The sequence below is a fragment of the Colobus angolensis genome, unplaced genomic scaffold, assembly GCF_000951035.1.
Source record: "Colobus angolensis palliatus isolate OR3802 unplaced genomic scaffold, Cang.pa_1.0 Scaffold144, whole genome shotgun sequence".
In the NCBI taxonomy this organism is placed as follows: domain Eukaryota; kingdom Metazoa; phylum Chordata; class Mammalia; order Primates; family Cercopithecidae; genus Colobus; species Colobus angolensis.
In genome coordinates this window covers 3,848,730-3,874,952 of record NW_012114533.1, presented here as the reverse complement: position 1 = coordinate 3,874,952, position 26,223 = coordinate 3,848,730, and the positions used below count along the sequence as shown (strand labels likewise).

The window sequence follows — 26,223 nt, the reverse complement described above, 5'->3', positions numbered from 1 at the left end:
CCCAGACCCATTAAATCTCAATCTGGCAAGTAAGACCCTGCACTGCTATTTTTTTCTTTAAGTGAGGCATAATTTACACACAATAAAATGAACAAATATATATATATATATATTTTTTTGAGACAGAGTCTCGCCCTGTCACCCAGGCTGGGATGCAGTGGTATGATCTCGGCTCACTGCAACCTCCGCCTCCCGGGTTCAAGCGATTCTCCTGCCCCAGCTTCCCAAGTAGCTGGGATTACAGGTGTGTGCCGCTACACGCAGCTAATTTTTGTATTTTTAGTAGAGACGAGGTTTCACTATGTTGGTCAGGCTGGTCTCGATCTCCTGACCGTGTGATCTGCCCGCCTCGGCCTCCCAAAGTGCTGGGATTACAGGCTTGAGCCACCGCGCCCGGCCGTATTGTATATTTCAAAATAGCTGGAAGCCAGGACTTGAAATGTTCCCAACACTTACAAATAATAAATACTCCTGACTTCTTATACATTCCATGCATGTAACAAAATATCACATGTACCCCATAAATATGTAAAATATTTTGTATCAATTTTTAAAAAGATATACTGGACCCAGATTTAGAAGTACCCTATAAAATATCTTAAAGGGTTTTACTGTGTGTCTATGGAGATTCATTAGGTATTAGTCAAAGCATGTAGCTGAGGAGATTTGACCTGAGTTGATGTGTGCCATGGGCATGCAGTGGGAACTGAAGCTATGGGAAGATGTCATTACCCAGAAAAGACCAAAGAGGGCCTCGGCCAGTAGCCTGGGAAGTGCCAGCATTTCAGGAATGGAAAGAGAAGGAAGAGTCCCCAAAAGAGACTCAGAGAGGTAGTAAGAAAACATGAGAGGTGACCATATGCCCCAAATCACAAAGCTAGTAAGTGGCAAACTTAGAGTTCAAAACATCTCTAACATTCCAAAGCCATGCTCCTAACCTCAGCATCTCTTAAATACTGTTTTCCCTTACTGCTTAAAATTACAGTTGATATAAAATTTTACTTATACATATTTTTCTAGGAATTCGTTTATACAACAAAAAAATCATCAAGGCATTTGTTGAGTGCATCCTTGAGTTGCATTAGGAAGTAAACTTGTGAAACCTGCCTCTAGCTGCCTCCACATTTCTCCCCTGGTGTGCCCTGCCATGTCTTCAGTTTGGATATGCTTTCGTTTCCCCTAGGAGTGTCCCCTAAGGGATAACCACATACAGACCATTGACAAATGCTTAGGATTTCTCTCCAGAAGTGCTCCCACAGGTACACAAGGCACCTACAATTCTCCAAGGAGCAAACCAAACAGTAGTAATGATCATGTTCCTTACAACATGTGTGTCTTCACCAAAACAAAGATCAATGAATGCTGTGGTTGTTTCTATTGTTTATTGTTTTATCAAAACAATAATGCTCATTCTAAATAAAACAAATGTAGGATATATAACATTTCACAAATATATAAAGCAAAAATAAGTTGTTAAATTCTCCTACCTGTCTCCCCCAACCTATTACCTGTAACCCCATTACCAGAAATATCCATGGCAAACAATTTGGTGTGTATACACACACACACACACACACACACACACATATATGCATACAATTTTTAAATTGAAAGGATTCTATTATCTATATTGCTCTGAGACTTGCTTCTTAAACTATATAATGATCAAACTCTTTATGTCTGTGTAAATAGCTTTAACTACTTTATTTTTTCCACATACCAGCCCACAGTATGAAGGCACCATTACTTCTTTAACCAGTCTTTTATTGATGACATTTGTATTGTTTCTGGGTTTTCTTGGCCTGCTTGGATTCCACAGAGTGTGAGGGGGCCCAGAAGAATATTGTTTGGGCTAAACTCTAAACTAAGCATTTTTTGGAATTGACATTTTTTGTGCTTACCTTTCCTCCCTCTCTGAGCTTGTTGGATATTTCTCTCCTGCTAGTCCCTCTAATCTTGCTGTTGCCTGATTTAAGGTATGTTTGTTGTTTTAAAGATTTCCTTACAGAGTCTAGGACTTTTTGGGGGATGTAAGTTCAGCAAATAAACAAACTATTGTCCTAACTTTACATTCTTATTTTAGAGGATTTCGGGAGCACAGGAAGAAGTACTCTTGTTATCTGGGAATCGGCTTAAAAACCTAAAGTCCTGTTTGAACTGTGCTTTTCATTTCCCTCTAAAGAGCATCCCAGCTAGAGCTTGACTAAATATATTTAAATGGAAGGCATATCCTCTAACCTCAAAGAGTTAACAGCGTCCTACAGTCTGTTGGGGAAGCATAATTGGCATTAGGGAAACAATTAGAGCACAGTTGAGTGCTAAATTATGTGGTACAAGCCCCTGGGCAATGGTTCGGGATGACGCCTCAGAGGAGTTCTCTGCCTCCAAGGGGAAAGTGGAACTTAAGCTGGGTTAGGAAGCAGGAAGTCACATTCTGAAAAGTCTAGGCAGAAGGTGTAAGGCTTTTCAAGTACCAGGTAACTTCTCATACCTTCTTGTTTTCTGACATTTTCAAGTTTTTGCTTCGAGCCTGCCTACCTCCATGAGCATAGAAGCTTGATGAGGTCAAGGACCCTGTCTTCACTGTTCACCACTGAATCCTCAGTTCCTGGAACAGTGCCTGGCACACAGTGGATGTTCCATGGGTATATGAACGAACAAACGACCATGGTGTGTGTGAGGAACAGTGAGAAGACTGTTCTGTCTGGAAAGAGGTTTCTCTCTCTGGGACTAGGGGACTCTCCCACAGACCAGCAGAGGAGCAGCCAAGTGAGCCTCAACACACAGGAGCAAGTGGGATAAACAGGATAAACAGGATGTGGGAGCCACTCACAATTGCCAAGGTGGACCTTGTATAGATTGCAATGGGGGACTTGAACCTGAAATCAAAACAAAAAACAAAACTGCTCTGCACAACCTACAGGACTCCATGTACTTGGTCAGCCAACAGCTAAAGTTGGAAGAAAAAAAAAGATTTGTTTAGTCCTATCCTACCTTTCCCTTGTTAAGAACATAGGGAACTATTAATGTGATCACAATACTTTTATTAATGCCTACATGATTGCATTCACTATTTAAGCACCTAGATTCATTGCTGTCTCATATTGAGCCAATTGCCGAACAAGAACTGGTCTGTTTTTTCATACGTTGTTGTTTTCTAGGTCTGTATTTTGTTTTCCATCCTATATTTGTGCAACTGATTGTTGGGTCTAAATGCAGTGCTTTGCATTTTTTCCTGGCGCATTCTTATTGATTTGAGAACATCTTTCAGCTTATGGAATTCATTTAAAATCTTGATCCTATCATCAATCACAGCAGTTATCCTCTTAGCTTGGTGCATCCATACATGCGATCTGCAAATGCCCCAAGGATGTGGATGCCTAGATCTAATTTGGAGAATCCTAAGGGGCGAGGAGTGTTTGCCGGCTGACTCACCCTCAGTCATGGGCAAAACCGAAATGATGTGTGGCCGCTAGGACGGGGATGCGTGGGAAACTTCAGGCTGGAGTTGGGAAAGGAGTAACTGTTGGAATTCCAGGTTGAGGCAGATCCAAGTCAGAATCTCTGGTTTCAGCAACCCAGAAAGATTTCTTCTAGGAAGCTGCTTTTATAAGTAAAAGGGGAAAAAATTGCTTGATAATTTTTGAGGCCTGGGAGGGATGGGGAAAGGGCATGTTGTTCAGTTTAGAAGCCAAACTAGGGGATGGGAAGAGGATGACTGTTAGAGCTTGGGTCTCCTCACTGGCAGGCAGATATTAAATTCACTTAGAATCAAGACCGCTGTGAATATCTCTTGCTCTCGGGAATAAATCCTACTTTGGTGTTTTAAGCTCTTTCTCTTCTGTTAGCCACTCCCCAGGTTTTCACTCAAATCCTGCATCGGTCTCCTTTGTACCTTTCCTCTCACTCTGTCTCTGTTGTAAAATCAATTACAATTTGCTTACATCTCCAGTTACGGGGGTACATTTTCCATCTGCTCCAAACATGCACACCCTTGGACTGCACCACTCCCCACTCCTCCTGCCTCCCCGACCCGAGCCGCCTCCCCAGCAACTTTATCTTCCTAAGCAGCTCAGGAACACAGATGTTTTCACCCTGTTGCTCCAGCACAAGGGTATTTTCCCAGTGTCTCTCTGTGTGTACGCTCCAGGCACCCTCTCTCTGGGGAGGGAGAGAGTAAATGTTTTCATTCCAAACCCTCAGGGTCAGGTCTTGTTTGTCTAAACTGTGTTTGTTGCCGTAATTATCAGATTAGCTGATCTCTGACAGCAAGTTGGGGGTTGGAGAGGGGGGAGACTATTAACCCTCTGTAGGATGGTTGCTGTGCTTTCTCATGAGAATACCTTTGGGAAGAACTGTCATTTATCTTCTAACCTGGAAGATTTGTCTAGAATTCTTTTCACCAACCCTAACAGACCTTCATAATAGTCTGTTCTAAGTAAATCCAACCATCTAGCAGGCTCCACTGCTGGGATCCAACAGGCATTTAGCAGAGATGGAGGGTTGAAAGGGCATCTCTCCAGGGATCTGCTGGGAAGAGAAAGAAATGGAGCTTAAAGAGGATCTGGATAAATAACTCTACAAACGGTGTCGGTGTCTCTTAGACCGAATACGGAAGCCAGGAGTATACACTGAACATCTTCAGCTTGTCCACCCGTCCCCTCCCGCTTGGCATAAGTGCAGCGAGGCTACCAGGCCCCACTTAGCATTGTTTGGGGATTTTCTGTTGTTTCCGAGATTGTTAAGATAATTTTTCACCGCTGCTGTTTTAACAAAACTAAATGTGTAGACATTTGTGAGTCTTTGTTATTAGACTCATATGGCTGGTGCTTTCAAAATGTTCACATCTGCCCTTTCCTTCTGCCCACAGCACCTTGAACTTCTATATGGTCTCCAAAGACATGATAAATACAGAGAATGTTCTCTCCTCTCAACTGTAACAGTAATGATTCCTTTGCATTTTAATTAAGTCTTCTGCACATGAATAAGTCTTGCATCCTCAAATGGACTAAAGACTCCTCGAGGACAAGAACTATCCTTCAATCCCATACATAGGTTACCTGGCAAAGGACCCTAAATGCAGGTGTTTAATAAATATTTTTTGTTTTGACAGCATTTTTCCAAACTTCTTTTTTCTATTTCCCATCTCTGTTCCTTTCTGGGTTTGTATTTGGTTTTTAGTTACTTATGATGTTTACAGATCCTTTATTTATGGAATGGTCCTCCAATTCATACTCATCAACTCAATTCCTCCTCTTCTCTCCAAACACAGAGAGAGAGAGAGAGGAGAAACCTTTACCGAACATCTGTATACCTAGTACTGTACAAACTTATTCTATGTGCAATTTCTTATTTGCAACCCACCGTGGCTTGTGAGGTAAGTACTATCACATGCAAGAAGGCAGAGACTCAGAGAGTTAAGTAACATAAACAAGCTCCCACAATTGTAAGTTCCAAGTGTGTGTGACTCTAAAACCCATACAAATCCCATCTTGCTAGTTACTAAAGTGGATGAAAGTTCAGATAATTAGAGAAAACATATGTTTTGCCCAAACCTAACTAAAAATCAACCAACCTATCTTCAGTATTTTTCCCCAACAAATATAGCTATAATAATTTCTTTGTAAAATTAAAAGAAGCTCAAACCCATACATTCTGGACAATATCTTATACAACAAAATCATTTTGATATTGTCTTAGCATATGTTTTAAAGTGAATTTGACTCATTCATCCATGTCCATGCTGTTTATAAAGCTGTCACTTCTTGCAGGCAAACATGATTTTTAGAATATTCTATGTAATCCACATACTGATTCATCAAACCGCTATTGAAAAGCTACTGTTGACTTAGAATATCCCCATGTTCTGAGAAGACAAAAGTCTTTCGTCTTTATTGATGTTGCCAGGCCTGGTTCCAAATGTGGACAGGGCACAGGCAGAGATTCTTGGGAGGAAATGTTCAGAAGCAGAATTGGTCAGGGAGTTTCCATATGGTGCTCCTGGTCAGCCCCAGAAGCAGGTATCAGATGGACTTCCATGGAAGCAAACAGCCAGGGAGCCAGCTCTTCTCTCCCTCTAGGGAGGTGTTCTGTTCATTATGCAGCCAGCTAAGATGCCATCCTGATCATTCTTCTACCCAGGGTTTCCCTCTCTCTGGCACCTCCCTGCACTGCTCTTACGTCCTTCACCACAAGCCACACAGGAGGAAGATCCAACAGATCTTGAATAGGTCAACCAAACTGTGTTTGTCAGTTCTGATAAGAGAAGCGATTGTAGAGAAATTCGAATGACTATTTTGTTCCCAATCCAGAAACCCCTGTCCTAACTTGAATAAAAATTCACTGGCTACATTCGGAAGGTTTTTAAAGAGCCTAGGAAATGGAAAGAGATGATACAAGGGCCTAAAGGAAAATTCAAAGAAGGGCTTATTTTTAAAGATGAAACATTCAGAAAAATAGAAAGGTGATTTTGCCATCTTGTGGAAGTGTATCGCACATATGTTGAGCAAAGAGACCAATTCTTTTGATAAAAGAATTTCAGGTTCCTAAAATACCTTACTTGATCCTGGTTATGAATAGTCAGCTTGTTCTTGTTAAGATGTTTGAAGACATCATCTTCCCTGCACTGCTGTTATAGAGGTCTCCAGCGCCTTCTATCTCCTGTGCAAAATGGCAACTCTGAAGGAAAAACTCATTGCACCAGTTGCGGAAGAAGAGGCAACAGTCCCAAACAATAAGATCACTGTAGTGGGTGTTGGACAAGTTGGTATGGCATGTGCTATCAACATTCTGGGAAAGTCTCTGGCTGATGAACTTGCTCTTGTGGATGTTTTGGAAGATAAGCTTAAAGGAGAAATGATGGATCTGCAGCATGGGAGCTTATTTCTTCAGACGCCTAAAATTGTGGCAGATAAAGATTATTCTGTGACTGCCAATTCTAAGATTGTAGTGGTAACTGCAGGAGTCCGTCAGCAAGAAGAGGAGAGTCGGCTCAATCTGGTGCAGAGAAATGTTAATGTCTTCAAATTCATTATTCCTCAGATCGTCAAGTACAGTCCTGATTGCATCATAATTGTGATTTCCAACCCAGTGGACATTCTTACATATGTTACCTGGAAACTAAGTGGATTACCCAAACACCACGTGATTGGAAGTGGATGTAATCTGAATTCTGCTAGATTTCGCTACCTTATGGCTGAAAAACTTGGCATTCCTCCCAACAGCTGCCATGGATGGATTTTGGGGGAACATGGCGACTCAAGTGTGGCTGTGTGGAGTGGCGTGAATGTGGCAGGTGTTTCTCTCCAGGAATTGAATCCAGAAATGGGAACTGACAATGATAGTGAAAATTGGAAGGAAGTGCATAAGATGGTGGTTGAAAGTGCCTATGAAGTCATCAAGCTAAAAGGATATACCAACTGGGCTACTGGATTAAGTGTGGCTGATCTTATTGAATCCATGTTGAAAAATCTATCCAGGATTCATCCTGTGTCAACAATGGTAAAGGGGATGTATGGCATTGAGAATGAAGTCTTCCTGAGCCTTCCGTGTATCCTCAATGCCCGAGGATTAACCAGCGTTATCAACCAGAAGCTAAAGGATGATGAAGTTGCTCAGCTCAAGAAAAGTGCAGATACCCTGTGGGACATCCAGAAGGACCTAAAAGGCCTGTGACTACTGGGCTCTAGGCTATAGAAATTTAAAAACTACAATGTTATTAACTCTGAGCCTTTAGTTTTCATCCGTGTACATGGATCGCAGTTTGCTTTGATCTTCTTCAATATGTGAATTTGGGCTCACAGAATCAAGGCCTATGCTTGGTTTAATGCTTGCAATATGAGCTCTTGAACAAATAAAATTAACTATTGTAGTGTGAAAAAAAAAAAAAGATGTTTGAAGTGCTCAGGATATTTTCTGGCCCAGATGCCAGGAGATCTGACTGCCCCTAATGGCTGTGTGGCCTTCAGTGAGACACATATCCCAACACTTATCTGGACAGTTGGTATTGGACTAGATGACATCAGGTTCTTTCTTTTGTTGGTGTGGCATCATATTCTGGGCCCCTGAAGGGAAGCAAATAAGGAAAGTTGTTCAGAAAAATGATGTTTTCTTGATTTAATTTTGCAAAATGCTTAGAATGGTGCCTACCACATAGTAGTGTTAGAATTGTTAGTGTCTATAGAAGTGGAAGCTATTATAGAAGTGTTAGCTATTATCACTGACATGAGAAGGATGATGGGCATGGATCCATGCACTAGAGACACATTTTTACCTCCATATCTAAATTTAAGAAAAATAATGCAATATTAATCCAGTATTCTGATAACTTTAAAGCCCTTTGTCTCTCTCTTTCTCTCTCTTTTTTTACATGGAGTCTTTCTTTATTACACAGGCTGGACTCAAACTCCTGGGCTCAAGTGGCACCACTGCACCCAGCAGAAACCTTAACAGAAAGGAAATGAGCCATGGCTACTAAAAATTAAGAATAGTTATTATCAGGCCGGGCGTGGTGGCTCAAGCCTATAATCCCAGCACTTTGGGAGGCCGAGACAGGCGGATCACAAGGTCAGGAGATCGAGATCATCCTGGCTAATATGGTGAAGAAACCCCGTCTGTACTAAAAAAAAAAAAAAAAACTAGCCGGGCGTGGTGGCGGGCGCCTGTAGTCCCAGCTACTTTCCTGCTTGTCGTTACTCTAAATACTTTTACTGTTACTGTGAAGTGGTTGGTCTGGAGGACCTTCAAAATCCCTTCCAACCCTCTGAGTCCATAATTCTCTACTTCTGCTTTCAGAAGTACTCCCTACTGTTGCCTTTACTGGGATCTGAGGTCCAGGGAATAGTGTAGCGGTATGTGATGGGCACAGGGATCACTCACGTGATAGCTTGTGCGCATTGCCATGGCTCAGCTATCTCGCTGCTGGTGGAAATAATCTGGAAGAGTTGGTTCCAGGTCCATGGAGAGGTTGCTTGGTATCAGACAGTAGTCACCATTGGAAGCAGAAGCCATGTTTCAAAGCAGCTGAGAGTTATTTTATTAATGACAATAAGGGTGATGAACTAAGTAATTTGATGAGCACTTAAAGACAAAATCATAGAACCTGCCCTTGAGGAATTCACAAACCAAATGTGGCAAGTCTAGGTCCTACACATTCATAATAATCATTGCTGCCTGGTACTGAGCACCTTCCAGGTGCTGGGTGCTGCTAAGCATGTGAACTTTGCCAAGTTATTTAATCCCCATAACATCCAAATGAAGCAAGTACTGTTGTCATCCCCTCCTTACAAATGAGGTAGTGGAAGCCCAAAGATTACATACTTTACTGCTATCAGTCAGCTTGTGACAGATTGGGATTCAAATAATATATGCTTGGAGGCATGTTACTAGGCTGCCTTCACAAGTCCCCTTTTTGCATCAAACAAAGTCCATTTAATGACTCAAGATTGATTGCAAGAGAACTGAGGTCCCCAGATTCATCTCACTCTGATTTTCACACTACTTTCAAGAACTGATGCTTGGGGCCTGCTCCTATGAGTCCTTTCTCACCATGTCATCTGTGATCCAACCTGCTTTAACCTGTCTGTTCTCTTACCTGTCTGAACCTGCAGATGCCCACACTGAGGGATTCTCAGCCCTGGAATGCTCCAAGTTTTCCCCTCACTTCACCAATCTATCCACAACCCTGACTGCATCAAGCCTTCATAGCAATGGCAGTGTTACCCAGACTGCAGATGCCTGTGACCTTTGGGATTCCCACCTGTGCTACTTGTCCTGTTCTTAAATCAAATGAATGACCAAGTCAGGGATCATAAACCATCTTCAAGACAAGAAGTCCTCCTCTCCGGCATCTTGTCCCCTGATTCTAGCATAGTGTCTTCTTTTTAACTACTTTCTGCCCATAGGAAGAGTCCAATAAAAAACTTCACGTGGCCTCTATACTAATTTACAGTTAAAATTACTAGCTGTGTGAGATTATGCAAAGTATTCATGTAACTAGGATTTGGGGATAGAAGAGGCAGAAATGCTTTCCCGTAACAGTAACTAATATAGCTATTGCAAATGATATTATCATTTTTTTACTTAATCCAACAATACTTTTTCAACCCAACTTGAAGATTATAATTATCTGAAAAGAAGGATATTAATTGTAATTCAGACTTTTTTAGACCAACTTCCCCATTCTTCCAGTCACCACGCCCTACCTTCCCCGTGCCCTCCAGGTATCCAAAATTGTGGAATCAGCATGAATAGGGCTGGGTACCCCATGAATACTTGGTAAATATTAACTGTCTAAATGAATTAATCTATTCACCTCTGGTATAAGTACTTTTGCTGTCTCTCAAATTCAAATCATTTCCTCTCCTTTTGCTAACACAGGCATTCATGCATTTAATTCAAACAGTTATTTACTTAGGGCTATTATGGCCTCCACAAATGCACAGTCTGGTAATGGTGCAAGGCAGTATGAGAACAAGTGCTCAGATGAGGGCCACAGCAATGGGGAAATAGAAAGAACGTGGGCCTTGACCTCAGCAGACCTGCCTTAATTGTAAAAGTGGAGTATTGAGACCCAGTTCCCAGGGTCGTTAATAACATTGAATGTTTTGGGGGGTTGTTGAGCACTATGTGTACAAACCTCTTCCATTCTCCCTGATCCCCTACATGGGGAGAAGTGGGACTTTAAAGGGGCTGAACAATTTGCCCGCCTTGAAGTCTCACAGCTAGTGGTGGGCAGTGCTGGAATTTGAACATGCTCTTAACTCTTCCTTACAATATCTTGTTTGTGGGAGTGGCCTCAAGGATTAAACTCCTGTCAAGTTCCTCTCAGTATGTCAGTTTCCTCATCCCCTTGTCAGGAGAGGAGGACACTAAGTTCCAGGTGTGGAAATTGGTCATGTAATCTTAGCCCTGGAGAAATGTGAACGTTATCTCCTGAGGGGCAATGGTCTACCGGCCACTCAGATCTACTGTTGCCCCAGGAAGGAAGAAAGAATTGGGATTCTGCTTCCCCTTAAGGGGACTGAGGAGTAGAACTGCAATTAAATCAATGGACTTGGGGGACTTGTGGGGAAGAGTGGGAAGGGGGCAAGGGATAAAAGACAAGAAAAATGGTGCAGTATATACTGCTTGGGTGATGGGTGCACCAGGATCTCACAAATCACCGCTAAGGAACTTACTCATGTAACCAAATACCACATGTATTCCAATAACTTATGGGAAAAACAAACAGAACCCTTAGCCACTCTGGAAGGGCTGCAGTTAAATTACGAAGAGGAGCGGTACATCCACTGTCAGTACATCTACTTGGATGCTTTTGTCTTTTCTGGTTGCAGCTTGGTTTCGTCTTCTTTCTTAGAAAATGTTCCTTTACTTGTGAAAAGTGCTATCCTTGTTTCTGCTGAACACAGAGAATAAGGGGGTTTGTCTACACCCATGTTGGCTCCCAGAGAGGATCAAAGTGTCCTTTGGGTTAGATGTGGTGACGGCAGCTGGAGAACTAGAGGAACTGGGTAGACAGAGAGGGGAAAAGGTGGGAGGCAGCTCGAAAGCCAGGATAACTCATCTCTTACCGCAGGGGATTCTACTACCAGCTCTTCCCAGCAGGCTTTTTCACTCCCTTGCAAAAGGCAGACAGTGCCCCAGGAGGTCAGAGATGGGGCTATCCTAATGCCTTGGTAAGACTGGCTGGAGGCAGTGGAGTATAAAAAGAAAGACCTGGCCAGGTGCAGTGGCTCATGCCTGTAATCCCAGCACTTTGGGAGGCTGAGGCAGGTGGATCACAAGGTCAGGAGTTCAAGACCAGCCTGACCAATATGGTGAAACCCCGTCTCTACTAAAAAAAAAAATACAAAAATTAGCCGGACATGGTGGTGCGCACCAGTAGTCCCAGCTACTTGGGAGGCTGAGACAGGAGAATCACTCAAACCCGGGAGGCAGAGGTTGCAGCGAGCCAAGATTGCACCACTGCACTCCAGCCTGGGCAACAGAGCAAGACTCTGTCTCAAAAAAAAAAAAAAAAAAAACCTTATCAAGCTTCAGGGCCAAGGATACCAGCTGTGAGATTTGAACAAGTTACTCAACCTCGCTGAGTGTCCTGGTATATAATGACAATGAGACACACACCTCACAGGGAAGCTGTGACAAGCTAATGAAGTCATGTTCATAAGGGACCTGGCAGAGTAGGTGACAGTCGAGCACCTGGCGAAGGATGTGACACTCAGGCTGCAGCCACAATACATGGGAGAATTTGGCTTTTGCTATATCCTACCCAAAACTTAGCTGGGCTGTTCTGATCCTCTCAAGAAAATGTGTGATGACAGTAACTCTAATAGCCACTAAAGTTAGTCAATTTTGGGAAAAGAAAAAGGAGAAACAGGAGCTGCAAAGCAATTCCGTTATTAGGGAGGGCAAAAATGGAAAGGAAAATTTTAGAAGAAAAGTAATACATAGTAAATCTAGAAAATAATCTAGAGTACCTAACTAGAAGGTCTAAATTTAATCTTAAAAAAGAAATCTTGGCACCTGGGGTGGAAAAACAAATCATCTTTTTTTGCTTACTGTACAAGTAAGATGATTAAAGTAGCAATAGAAAAGAGCTTTTAAAAAAATGATGGTAAAAGGTAAAAAGGGAAATCCCACACATGACTCCTAATTTTAAAACAATTATAGTAAAATATTTATCACATAAGTTTACTGTCTTAACCACTTTTACGTGTAGGGTTCAGTGGCATTAAGTACATTCACATTGCTGTGCAACCATCACCACCATCCATCTCCAGAACGCCTTTCATCTTGCAAAACTGAACCTCTGTATCCATTAAACACTAACTCCCCATTCCTACCTTCCCCTACTCCCTGGCAACCACCATTCTACTTTCTGTCTCTATGAATTTGACTACCCTATGTATCTCACATAAGAGGAATCACACAGTATTTGTCTTTTTGTGATTGACTTATTTCACTTAGCATAATGGACTCCCAGCTTGCTAACTAAATATATTCCAAAGTCATTTACAATGTGATGTATGGATATAAGTCACAGTAAATTTTTTTTCTTTTTTTCTTTTTTTGAGATGGAGTCTCGTTCTGTCGCCCAGGTTGGAGTGCAGTGGTGCCATCTTGGCTCACTGCAATTTCCGCCTCCCAGGTTCAAGTGATACTCCCGCTTCAGCCTCTGGAGTAGCTGGGACTACAGGCATGCACCACCAGCTAAATTTTTGTATTTTTAGTAGAGACGGGGCTTCACCATGTTGCCCAGGCTGGTCTTAAACTCCTGACCTCAGGCGAATGTTTTAAGTAAAATGAAAATTCAGATCCTACCAGGCTGGCTTGACCAATGCCAGTTTCCATAATGAAAATGGCTCTCCCCAGATGTGGAAGAGCAAGTGCATACAGATGCAATGTGATCCCAGGGAAACCCCAAATGCAGCTTCTGGGGCCACAAACTTCTGCCCCTCTCTTGAATTTCTTTGTGTTTCCACAACATAAGAGTTCAGAGAGGTGTTGACAGCATTTCCCTTTATGCTTTCCATAGGGTCCATTTCATTATTATCCCTTCCCTGGACATTCACAATAACTCCAAATACGCAGGCAGACCATAAGTTAGACTACTTATATTTACTGAGAGCTTGCCATGCACCAGACACAGTCAACATTTTAAAGTGGACAGTTTTAAAGAGAAAACTGTAATGGGCAACATAATCATCTCCTACCATCTCTGTTCCTTTCTTTCTCAGATTATGAAGTAGCTATGGAATTTGAATGGGTTGATTCTTCAGCTCCCAGAATGAACTTTGATTGGTTTAACTGGCCACAGTAATTGATGTGGGAATGAGGCCATGACATAATTTCAACTTAGGAGACATGTTCACTGGAGGTGAACTAGGAAACACAAAGTCTCGGACATTCAACACTTAAAGAATCAGCAGTCTTAGGATGATGATAGTGCTACGGACACCAGAGTTCCATGGTTCAGGCTGTTCAGCATCAACTGCTCCTGACAGCCACCCTAACATGCCTCCAGTTTCCTGGGCCAACAGATACCTGTCATTGTTGAAGTTTCTTTGAGTTGGGTCTTCTGTTACTTACAACTTAAATCACCCTCACTGATTGCTATGTACTTAATTGCTCTCCTCCACTTTCCGCCAATCCATATGTTGAAGCCTTAACCCCCAACATGATGGTATGTGGAGACTGGGACTTTGGGAGATAATTAGATTTACATGTGATCATGAGGGTGGGACTCTCAAGATGGGACTAGTATCTTTACAAAAAGTGTCACTAGAAAGCCTCTCTTTCTCTCTCTCTGCCACGTAAGAACACAGCAAGAAGGCAGCCATCTACAAGCCAGGAAGAGAGCCCTTACCAGAACTTGACCATGCTGACACCCTGATCTCAGATGTCCAACCTCCATAACTGCAAAATAGATACATTTTCATTGTTTAAGCTACCTAGTTTATGGTATTTTGTTATGGCAGCCCAATCTGACTAATACGCTGATACAGACATGTGAGGGTACATGCCACCAGCAGGGTGGTTCAACTGCAGGTCCACACTTACCCAGTGAAGGTGACTCAGCCCAGAGTATGATGCAGTCTCTTCCCCACCCTCTCTGCATCACCCCTGGGAGAGTCAGCTCCTCCCACAATTGTAGTCCTGACAGCAGGCTTGTGCCTCTGAAATGATCTTGCAAACAAGCTGCCATTGGAGTGCTGAGTAGTAATATCGACTAAAACAATGAAGAAGAAGAGCAACAAGGAGGAGGAAAAGGAGGAGAAAAGGCAAAGAAGAGAGGAGCTGTGGTGAAGAGTAGTACTTCTCAACTCCACCAGAATAGCAGAGAACAATGAAAGCACACCATCAGGATGTTTTGGGGTATGGCCAGAAAGACCATTACCATACGTGCCAACATATTTGAAATCTTGTATTTTTATCATAAAATTCATGCAGTTTCTGTATTCTACTTCATCATGTCCCTTTATATTTTTTATATCAAAATGTGCCCCTAAAAACCTTTGAGAAGGGCCATTTTATCCCAAATCTTTGAAATAATTTCCTAGTCCCACCATGCTTGCCCTGAGATGTTCACACCCCAATATGAGAAGCACATGTACATCAGAAAGAGGACTGGACTTAGAGTTTTAAATCTAAGTTATTTTCCAATACCATCCCTTCCTAGTCTTGATCTTGAAAAATCACTCATCTTTAAGCTTCTCTTTCATCATGAGTAAAAGAGAGGATAACACTGACACCGTCTCTCCCTTTCTCATAGAAGCATCAAACTCCAAGTAGTTAAAGTGAGAGAAAGGACTTGGGAGACCAGGAAGCCCTGACCTTTTTGTCATGTAGGGTATTTTCCCAAGAATACTTTGGAAGTTTCCTTTAATTTGTTCTTAGACTAACCTTTCCTATTCACTCTGATACCTTTTTGTTCAACCCTTGTATCTGTGCTTGGAAGAGCACAGGAGGCAAAAAGAATAAGGATTCATAGTCAGTTGTCAATAGGGGTGGAAGAGAAGTCAGATTCTTATTTATCTGAGATGAAGTCTAGCTCTGTTGCCAGGCTGGAGTGCAGTGGCATTATTTCTTCTCAGTGCAACCTCCACCTCCCGGGTTCAAGTGATTCTCCTGCCTCAGCCTCCCAAGTAGCTGAGATTACAGGCATGTACCATCACCCCCAGCTAATTTTTGTATTTTTAGTAAAGATGGGGTTTCACCATGTTGACCAAGCTGGTCTCAAACTCGTGACCTCAAATGATCCACCTGCCTCAGCCTCCTAAAGTGCTAGGATTACAGGCGTGAGCCACTGTGCTCGACCAGATTCTTATCCTTGAGTGACCTCTATATCCCTTCATTCCCTTCATGTCTACATCTTCCACCCTTATCATGGCATCTCAAGTTTCCCTACTTAAAAGAATCCGAGCCTGTATCCCTCATACTTGCCTTATGAACAAATTACCTGGGATACAGGAAGGCAAGTGAGTTCCATCTCCAGTAACAGCTCTGGTTCATTGGTTGCTTAGAACATTACATTGAGAAGAATCACTCAATGGGAAAGAGTGTAGATGGGTTAGAAATGTCTGCAAAGACAGGGAAGTGAGCACAGCCACATTTGTGGCATCACTAGCTGTCCTTGGTTGACAGGCTCAAGATGAGTCAGCTCTGAAAAGTGTTGGACAGGCATGGTGGCTCATGCCTGTAATCCCAGCACTTTAGGAAGCCAAGGCAGGCAGATCACTTGAGGTCAGGAGTTTGAGACCAGCCTGGCCAACATGGTGAAATCCTATCTCTGCTAAAAATACGAAAATTAGCTGGGTGTGATGGCAACCTGTAATCCCAGCTACTCGGGAGGCTGAGACGGGAGAATCATATGAACCTGGGAGGCAGAGGTCACAGTGAGCCAAGATCATGCCACTGCAGTACTCCAGCCTGGGGGACAGAGTGAGACTCCATCTTAAATTAAAAAAACAAAAAATAAAAATAATAAAGTCACGATTATTGAAAGCTGGAAGGTTTTCAGAAAAATCTCAAATGTGGGAGTTTCTATCCTTGGGGTCTTGACTCGTGAGGCATTTACAAAATCAGTAATAGTGACTAATATCTTATGTTTGATAATATGAAGGCCCACCTCCTTCCCTGTGATAGGGTTGTCAAGGTTCTTTCCTTTTGAGCAGAACAGTATCTACGCCATTCACTAATGGTGTATCACACTAGTTGCTATGATTGACATTTGTTGAAGTCACAGAAATTTCTGGAATGTTATTGTTCTACCTGATAGTCCAGCCTGCCGATTGAACCCATGAGCAATTGTGGACTTGAATAGACAGTGATCACCTAAGATGAGTGGCTGCTTGCAGAGAACAATGCTAATAAACAGACTCCTGGTGATTACCAGCCTGGGAATCCATGTTCTAATAAAATATGACATCAATCTTAATGTAACCACTTCAAATCCTACCCCATAATTCTGAAATTTTTAGAGGCTTCAGATTTGGATGAACACACCAATGAGTTTATTTCAAAATGCCTATTTCTATTTCAGTATGCAATTACTTGAGACTTTTTTGAAAAAAAAAACAAACAGCTTCTATTAAATAATTGTCTTTTTGTTGCAGAATTCTAAAGGGTTTATGGACTGTGTACATACACTGCATTTAAGCTTTTGGTTTATTAGACTACTTTGGTGCTTTCAGTTTGCCAGAAAGCAGGCCCTCATAGATGAAAGGCCCAGCTGGTGTCCAAAAGTCATTGATTTGCCTTGTCGGCTCTTTAGGCAACCAGGCTTTCTAAGTGGGTAGGCCCTAGGGTGTTTGTTTGATTTTGGTCATGTCCTACTGTGCTTCGACATCAAGCTACACAACAACCATAAAAGACATAATGATTACATATTTTTGGAATTTCTATTTTTCCTGGGTTTCTTTAGGGCCTACCATTTCTTTTTTTTTTTTTTTTGAGATGGAATCTCACTCTGTCACCCAGGCTGGAGTACAGTGGCATGATCTTGCCTCACTGCAACCTCTGCCTCTCAGATTCAAGCAATTCTCTTGCCTCAGACTCCTGAGTATCGGACTACAGGCATGCCAAACCTTATCCAGCTAATTTTTGTATTTTTAGTAGAGATGGGGATTCACCATGTTGGCCAGGCTGCTCTTGAACACCTCCACCTCCCAAAGTGCTGGGAATACAGGAGTGAGCCACTGCGCCCAGCCGGGCCTACCATTTATTTCTATCTGAGCTTCCCTTGCCAGTGAACTCTTGCATTTTAAGTAGTAGCCATTGTGGAAAAAGCTGTGGAATGGGAACATTTCAGAGAAAATCACCTTGAAGAGTGACAGGCTGAGGTTTGGGGTGGCCTGTAGGAGCCCTGTGCCTGGAAGAGATGACAGGAACCTACATCTCTCCTAAAAGCAATGAGGACATGGTTAGTAATAAGGGACTTCTCTATTATACTTTTCCTGCTCCTGATTTCTTTTCCTTATTCTTTTGTTTTCTCCCTCTCTTTTTCTCATTTCCTTTGGTTTCTGTCCTGTCCTTTTTTCTAATTTCCCTTTTTATTTTCTTGCTTTTTCTCCTCCCCTTTTTTCTTCTCTCCCTCATCCCTTCGTTTCTGTCCTATTTCTCTGCCCTTTCTGTGAAAACCATTTTCCCTTTATGGCGTCAGACTGTTTCCCAAGGTGTGTTCTACCAAGCACTGGATCCACAGGTTGCTTCGTGGAAAATAAAAAAGATGGGTCTGAAGCAGGGCTATCAGTGGTTCAATAAGTTCAGGAAACAGTGCAGACCATGTCAGCCTCCTGGAGCGTCCACATTCCATAGGTTCTGAGAAATTCTGCTGTGAAGAAACTGTCTAACTTGCCTTATCCCAGAGCTCCCCAAACTTCCTGACCTCAGTGTCATTTTCCTTCCAAAGAAATGAATTTCATTGAGAATCTCTGTGGTAGAGTCTCTTGTCTTCCTCACTTTGGGGCTTCTGAGCACTTCTTTCATCCAGCCAAGCCTGATGTCAAGGTGTCTTCTCATATGCTGAGGGCCACCACAGTCAGGGGTCTCCCTTTTGGTCGACCACCTTCACTGCCCACCCTGCAGCCACCTACCACTCAGACTTGCAAAAGTCCTGTATTGCTCACCTCTCGTGTTAAACATTTAAGTTTGGTTGCTCTTTTTTTTTTTTTCTAAAAAATTTTCAAAGATGATTTTTGAAGAATACTATGCACTGTGGCAGAGGTACAAGCAGGGGAATATTTTGGTTCCCTGCTGGTAGTAATGCTCCCATCGTTGCAGAGGGCAGTTTGGTAACATGTAACCAAAGCCTTAAAATTCTATTGAGTGGTGGGGCAGGCACAGTGGGTCATGCCTGTAATCCCAGTAATTTGGGGGTCCAAGGCAGGAAGATCTCTTGAGCCCAGGAATTTGAGGCAAGACTAGGCAACAAAGCAAAACCCTATCTCTACAAAAAAATAGAAAAATTAGCCAGGTATGGTGGTACGCACCTGTAGTCCCAGCTATTTGGGAGGCTGAAGTAGGAGAGTCACTTGAGCCCAGGAGGCCCTGGTTGCAGTGAGCTGTGATCACACCACTGCACTCTAGCCTGGGCAACAGATTAAGGCCCTATATTAGAAAAAAAAAAAAAGCAACACATTCTGTTTGGGGGACTTTAGCCTAAGAAAACAATTAAGAATGGATGCAAAGAGTTAGCTGCAAGGATTCTTTGCTGTTTTCTGCAATAGCAAAAACTTGAGAACAACCTTAATATCCAAAGATGGAAGATGGTTTCGGTACACTGTAGCATATTCATATAATCAGGTAGCTCTGAAGAGTGGAGTTTTAGAAGAATATTTAAAATAGACACCCCAAAATAATTTTCTGTAACAAACATACATATGCCCATTGTGATCCCACTTCTGTCAAATCGACATATACTGAGTGTGACATATGCATATAATTATTCGAAGCTGGGAAGAGCAGTCACCAAAATTTAGCAGTAATCATCGCTTCCAGGGTAGTTCATTTCAGCTTCCTCTTGTTTATCTGTGCTTTCTGATTTTTATAGAAAAGAGTGTATGTTTTTTGTATATTGAAAGGAAACAATAAATTAGAAAAATTAACAAAAATGGTTGGTGATGCTTTACATGCTTTGTTACCATTTGAAGTCCCAGCTTACTCCAAATAGGGTCCTGTCAACACCAACTGGGACTTTTCTGTCTCTTGGGGAGTAAGTGCTCCATGAGGAAGGTCAAAGAGAATGTCAACCTTCCTTCTGCTATCTGAGGAAATCTGGATATGAGAGCCAACTTCTAGGTTGTGATGCTGCAATTTACTGAGAAAAAAAAGATCAACACACCCCACCATCTATTTATTTAATATTAAAAATAATATTTCACTGAGTTTGGCTGGCGTCAGCCCGAGCTGTTACTCATACAGGAATTCAAACAAAAGCAGCATTGGCTCTGGGCCAGTGGGTTGGTGCTGGGTGGTCCATGTCGGTCCTTAGCTCAGAGCAGTTCCTAAGGCTGCTTTGAGACCTGATTTGGGTTGGGAAGATGATGTATTCATTTATTTATTAGAAATGTTTTAACAGGAAATGCTAATAGTTTGCACTGAGGGAGAACTGCCCTGGAGACAGCTGGAGGAACCCAACAGACATCACTGGGGAGGAGATTGCTGCTCATGGCCTTGGAATTAAATCAGGGTCTGCTATGAGAGTCTACACTGGAACCCAGCACACTAAACTTGCCCAAAACACCCCGGATGCTTTGCTTCAGGACAGAGGAGGAAGGAGCAGCTCCACTCTTTCAGCTGCCCTGGGTCTCTTATCTGTTGCCATTTGTTTCTCAGAAACCTAACAGTGTATTTTTCACGTGACTGTGAACACAGACACCAACTCTGCTAGGAATGAACAGGCCCTGTGGACACAAACCTCCAGGTGGAGTTTTGTGAACCAAGGTGTAAGCAGCACATGTATAACTTGAACCCACATTGAGTGTGCCTGTGGGCTGGAGTCATATGCGAGTTCAGGGGTTCCACATGCATATCCTTTATGTGTATGAGGACAAGTGAAAGACCAATGTTTGCAAGGGATTCCAGGCATGTCCTCAAGCTCCAGGGCACATTCCATTGTTAGAACACATTCATGGGTATTTTGTGGAACCACAGAAAAAATGAAATATAGAGGAGGGTGTAAATCAAGCACAAATGTCTACGCATGAGAAAAACATGAGCTGGCTTGTGTATTTTTTTTAAAATCCTCTTCTAGCTCGTTTGCAAGTGTGTGGAACTTTACTCGTGGGGGAAGAGCGTGATTACAGTGCCACAGGGAATGGGGTTGTCTCACCCATTCTGGCACGACAAAAGGGCTGTTCCTGTGTTTCCAGATAACAATGGAGGTGAAGCCTGACCCTGGAAACCAGTCAAGATTCTCAGAGATAAACCCTTGGGCAGCAAGAACACAGTCAATGAAAAGAAACTGACCCTGTGCCTCTTGAGTCACAGAATTCCCACAAATGCTGCGTTCTCATCAGTTCTGGCAGGACTCACCATCACAACCCCAGACTTCGCCACCACTTTATAAACAGTGTGAAGGGCGTTGCCAGAGTCTCTGAGGAGGGGGCTGCACTAGAAGTCAGGGCATCTTTACCTCCAGCACCTAAAAATACAGGATGCCTCCCTCCCTCCCATTTTCTTCTAGAGGTAAAACTTTCCTTCCAGGCTCACAAAGTTATGAGAAAGCCTCTTCAACAGTTTTCCTCTGGCAGCATTTCCATGCAGGTCATTCCTCTAGGTCTGCCGCTGCTGAAAGTACGTCAGACGAGCCTTTAACCTGACAGATTTTGGTGTTCTAAAACCTGAACCAAGAGCCTTTGGAAGGACTGTCCAGCCTTGGAACTCAGGGCAGGAAGTTTCAGGGCAAGGGTGGTAGAGGACCTGGGCTAGGGTGAGGAAGACTAGAGCCAGAAAAGAGGAGAAAGAGGGGTTTGCATCAGTGACAATGGAGGTAAGCAGTAGGTTGGAAATTCATTAAGTGTCTTGTTTAAGGTCCAAAATTAATGAGTCTCTTAGAGCCTCAAGTTCCTCAGCAAAATGAGAGTGTTGAAGTTTCTGGATTTTAAATCCAATGAACTAGGACTTCATTCCTTAACCACTGCTTTCCTGTAAAACCCTAAAACCATTCAGCATTGTATAAGCCACTAGAACAATGGTTTTCAACGTTGGCTGCATATGGAATCACTTGGGGAGCTTTAAGCAATGTTAATGCATGAATTCAGCTCCAGAGATTCTGATGAAATTGGTCTGGATGAGGCCTGTACACCAGGATTTCTCTCTCCTTTCATGAGTCCTCTCCCTGAAATGCAGGTATTGTCTAAAATTCTGTCTGTAACACTCAGATTTCTATTTTTTTCTCTATTTCTCTTCTCATTCACTCCTACATCATTAACTATCACTTATTTCAGGATGATGCTCAAATCTGTCTAGATCCATGACTTATTTATCCTGCTTTCTTCTGTCCATCTATATCTAAATGGTGATATTCTAGGCTCCAATTCATGTTCAGTCCCAAACTCAACATCATATCCCCAAAGCTCTTTCATTTCTTGATGGTATACCGCCCATTATCTTATCACCAAGGCTCCAAATCTTAGTGTTATCTTTGTGTGATGAGTTAAAAAAATGCATTAATATAAGCATGTTCCCAATCTCTCTACCACCTGCTCATAAGAGAATGTTGTCTTTGATAGCTTGGCTAAGCCTGCTCTCTTAGGAGAGTTCTGCCTTTTTTGGACTGGTCCCTTAAATTTCAAGATTCAAAATCAAGAGAATGGATAAACAAAGATAAGACTGAAGAGGCAGAAGGAAGGGAAGAAAAGAACAAAAGACAAGGGCCTCATGGGCTGAGGCTTTTGAGAGAGTTTCCAGAAAAACAAAAAAAAAATGGAAAGTAAGAGGTTAGAAGAGTGAGAAGCTCCAGAACTGATGAGTTCTAAGTACTAAAGACAGGAAAGGGAAGTCTAAGAATTGTTCCTAAACTATGAATTGTATGCTTCTTAAAGTTCCTAGAGAATGGCAAGTAAAATTTTGAATTAGTTTTAAAGTACTTTTGATTGTTAGACTTTTTTTTTTTAGTTCAGTGTTGCTTTGAGACTGAGTTATGTGGATGTACAGTTTATATTTGGATTACATACAACACCTCCTTCTTCTTCAGTTATCATATCAAAATGTTGCCAAACCCTATAATTTTTCCCCCTTCAGCCTTATCACTCTCTACTTCCCAACAACATCATAAACTCCAGCTAGACTTCCTACTTTTTCTCTAAGCATATCTCAAACTTTTTTCCTTTGGACTTTGGCTTATTTTGTTCCCTACACCCAGAATCACTGTCCATTTCTATCACTTGAAAATTTCTATGTGTCAAAGCCCAGCTTAGAGTCCACTTTCTTGAGGCCTTCCCTGCTGATGCTCCATGCATTCTACATCCCTTCCTGCCTTTGCAATTGTCTGTCACAACAATAACGATGATGATAATACCAATAGCTCATATTTATATAGAGTGTACTATGTCCAGGCACTGTTTTAAGTGCTTTGCACACATTATTTTATTTAATTCTTGCAATAACCCTGGGAGGTTGTACTGTGGGAACTCAGACAGGAAGGTTAAGTGACTTTCCCATGATTACACAGCTATAATTGTCACAGACAGGATTTGCATCCAGGCTGCAGAGACCTCATCCTTTCTACAGTACACTTATACTTTAATACCTCAGTACATGCCTGAAATATCCTTGTCATTCCTCTAGGTCTACAGGAAGTTTCCATTTATTACGGCTTCACATTTTGCAGCCCCCACCCCCCATTCAACACCAACAAATAAATGGTTGTGCTTCACTATCGTCAGATTTACATAGTCACTAAAGGGTTTGCACTGGCGTCCAAATAGAAGACATCAGCATGTGCATGATCAGGATTTTGACTTAGAGAGATCCACTTTAGGCTGAAGTCTTCAGGGACACTTAATCTAAGAGCAGGGAGCATATGTTTATAAATCTTACCTTTGAGTTTCATCTTCTTCCTCATAATATCTTTGACGTGTCAACTGTAAAGCAAACCACAGAATGGCCATACTTGAGTGAGGCAAAGATTTAACGCTGCTGCTCTAGTTCAAGTGGCTATACCTAGAACTACAGTTGTGTTTTACCAGTCATTGTGAAGTACACACACAGTGATTTAATGCAGCTTGGTTTATGTTGAGATGCAGCTCTGTTCTAACTTCTTGGAGAGAGCAGTGGGGTTACTGTTAAAGGCCAATCCACTTGGTCAGGAATCGTTTTCAGGTGAACAAAACTATGGTTTGATTTGAGAACTACATAAATCAATTAGTTTTAATTCTGTAAAATACATAAGTAACTTTTAGGATAAAAGCATGCTGTAAAGTTTAAATGTAGGTTTCTACTTCTGGCCAAGATTGAATAACAAGGATTGGCTTACTCTCCTAGCTGAAACAACCAAATAAATTGACAACATATGTGAAACAACAGCTTGAAAGACACTGGATATCAGGCAAAAAAGGACAGTGGTCTCGAGAGATGTAATGAAGTAAGTGCTACAATTGCCATGGTTTACTGCCTTGAGAGAGTTTGCAAGCCACACCACAAAGAAAGGGAAACCTGGGTAGAACCAGACAAACTTCATGAGTTGAGAATACAGAGCAGAGTCTGGGGAGACCAAGGCTACTAGAACATTCCTGAGGTATGCAGAGGGTTCCCACTCAAGTATTCAGCTAAGGACTGATCAGCACACACACATAAGGAAACTACTGGAGGCCAGAAAAAAAAAAAAAAACACCCAAAAAATTAAAGGTAACTGGCTGGGCACAGTAGTTCACGCCTATAATCCCACGTCTTTGAGAGGCCAAGACAGGAGGATTGCTTGAGGGCAGGAGTTAGAAAGCAGCCTGGGCAACATAGCAAGACCCTGTCTCTACTAAAAATTTAAAAGTTGGCCAGGCATGGTGGATGCATTCCTCTCAGGAGCTACTCAGGAGGCTGAGGTGGGGGGATGGCCTGAGCCCAGGAGTTTAAAGCTGCAGCGAGCTATGAATGTACCACTGCACTCCAGCCTGGGTGACAGAGTGTGAACCTGTCAAAAGAGAAAGACAGAAAGAAGGAAGGAAGGAGGGAAGGAAGGAGGGAAGGAAGGAGGGAAGGAAGGAGCCAGACCCAGTGGCTCACACCTGTAATCCCAGCCCTTTGGGAGGCTGAGGCAGGCAGATCACCTGAGGTCAGGAGTTCGAGACAAGCCTGGCCAACATGGTGAAACCCTGTCTCCACTAAACATACAAAAATTAGTTGGGCATGGTGATACAAGCCTGTAATCCCAGCTACTGGGAGGCTGAGGCAGGAAAATCACTTGAACCCAGGAGGCGGAGGTTGCAGTGAGATGAAATCGTGCCACTGCACCCCAGCCTGGGCGACAGAGTGAGACTCAGTCTCAAAAAAAAAAAAAAAAAAAGAAGAAAAAAAAAATAGAGATAACAGTGACAGTCAGTCTCATAAGGCTGGGAATAGCATCTGTTCTCACCAGCCAGACTTGAAAACCTCAAGATTCATGGTGGGGTACATGAGAGTGTATGTAAGGGCACTGCCTCAGTGGTAAGACCTAGTTAATTCTAGACCAAACACCACTCCATCCTGTCTAACAAACCTTAAAAACAAGAGCCAAAAGGAAGGATCAAATTGTTTTCAAGTGATTTATCCAAATTCTGCAAGAAAGCTCCAGAGTATTATTGGAATACAGAAATAACCAGCACCAAACAAAAAATTTAAATGCCTAGAATCCAGTAAAAAATTGCCAGGCATCGAAATAGCAAGAAAGTATAATCTATAGCAAGGAGATTAAGCAATTGAAGCTGAAACTGAACAGATACAGATTTAGATTTAGCAGAGAAGGACATTAAAAATAGCTACAACTATTACATATGTTCCAAAAATTAAGTAGAGACATGGAAGATATATTCTCTTAAAAACAAAATACCATTTATTTATAATTATGTGATTAGAAAGGACAGGTTTTTAAAATGGACTTTACTGAGGGACAACCAATATGTTACTTTTCCCAAAAATATTTTGGCATTATGTTAATAGACTTCTTGTTTATTGTAATATTTTGGCATTATGTTAATAGACTTCTTGTTTATTATAATATTTTGGCATTATGTTAATTGACTTCTTATTTATTATCTTGCTTATAATTTGTTATGGATTTTTTATTGTGGTAAAAAATGCATAAAATGTACCATTTTAAACATTTCTAAGTATATAATTCAGTAGTGTTAAATATACTCACATTGTCATACAACCCATCTCCAAATCTTTTTCATCTTGCAAAACTGAAACCATCCATTGAATAACAACTCTCCATTTCCCCTACCCCTGGTCCCTGGAAACCACCATTCTGCTTTGTTGTTATAAATGTGTTCCGTTTTTTTTTTGTTTTGTTTTTTGTTTTTGAGGTGGAGTCTGGCTCTGTCGCCCAGGCTGGAGTGCAGTGGCCGGATCTCAGCTCACTGGAAGCTCCGCCTCCCGGGTTTACGCCATTCTCCTGCCTCAGCCTCCGGAGTCGCTCGGACTACAGGCGCCCGCCACCTGGCCCGGCTAGTTTTTTGTATTTTTTAGTAGAGACGAGGTTTCACCGTGTTAGCCAGGATGGTCTCGATCTCCTGACCTCGTGATCCG

The 26,223-nt window shown here is 42.2% G+C and overlaps 1 protein-coding gene and 1 long non-coding RNA gene across 4 annotated transcripts; one reads left to right on the top strand and one right to left on the bottom strand.

The window, feature by feature from the left end:
• Positions 1 to 6,103: 6,103 nt before the first annotated feature.
• LOC105507161 lies at positions 6,104 to 23,782 on the bottom strand. The gene is made up of 3 exons (XR_001001051.1): positions 23,542 to 23,782; positions 7,892 to 8,063; positions 6,104 to 6,600 (listed from the first exon to the last, which is right to left on the bottom strand). It is a non-coding gene; the product is annotated as an uncharacterized LOC105507161 (long non-coding RNA).
• On the top strand, positions 6,615 to 7,888 carry LOC105507160 (L-lactate dehydrogenase B chain-like). 3 transcript variants are annotated; one of them, XM_011935569.1, is made up of 2 exons: positions 6,615 to 7,359; positions 7,629 to 7,876. In XM_011935569.1, exons 1-2 carry the CDS (start codon positions 6,670 to 6,672, stop codon positions 7,686 to 7,688), a joined length of 750 nt encoding a protein of 249 aa, XP_011790959.1. In that variant the 5' UTR covers positions 6,615 to 6,669; the 3' UTR covers positions 7,689 to 7,876. The 3 variants fall into 3 exon arrangements, with proteins under 3 accessions (XP_011790959.1, XP_011790957.1, XP_011790958.1); XM_011935568.1 differs by having other exon boundaries at positions 6,645 to 6,914; positions 7,089 to 7,888; XM_011935567.1 differs by having other exon boundaries at positions 6,615 to 7,888.
• Positions 23,783 to 26,223: the final 2,441 nt, after the last annotated feature.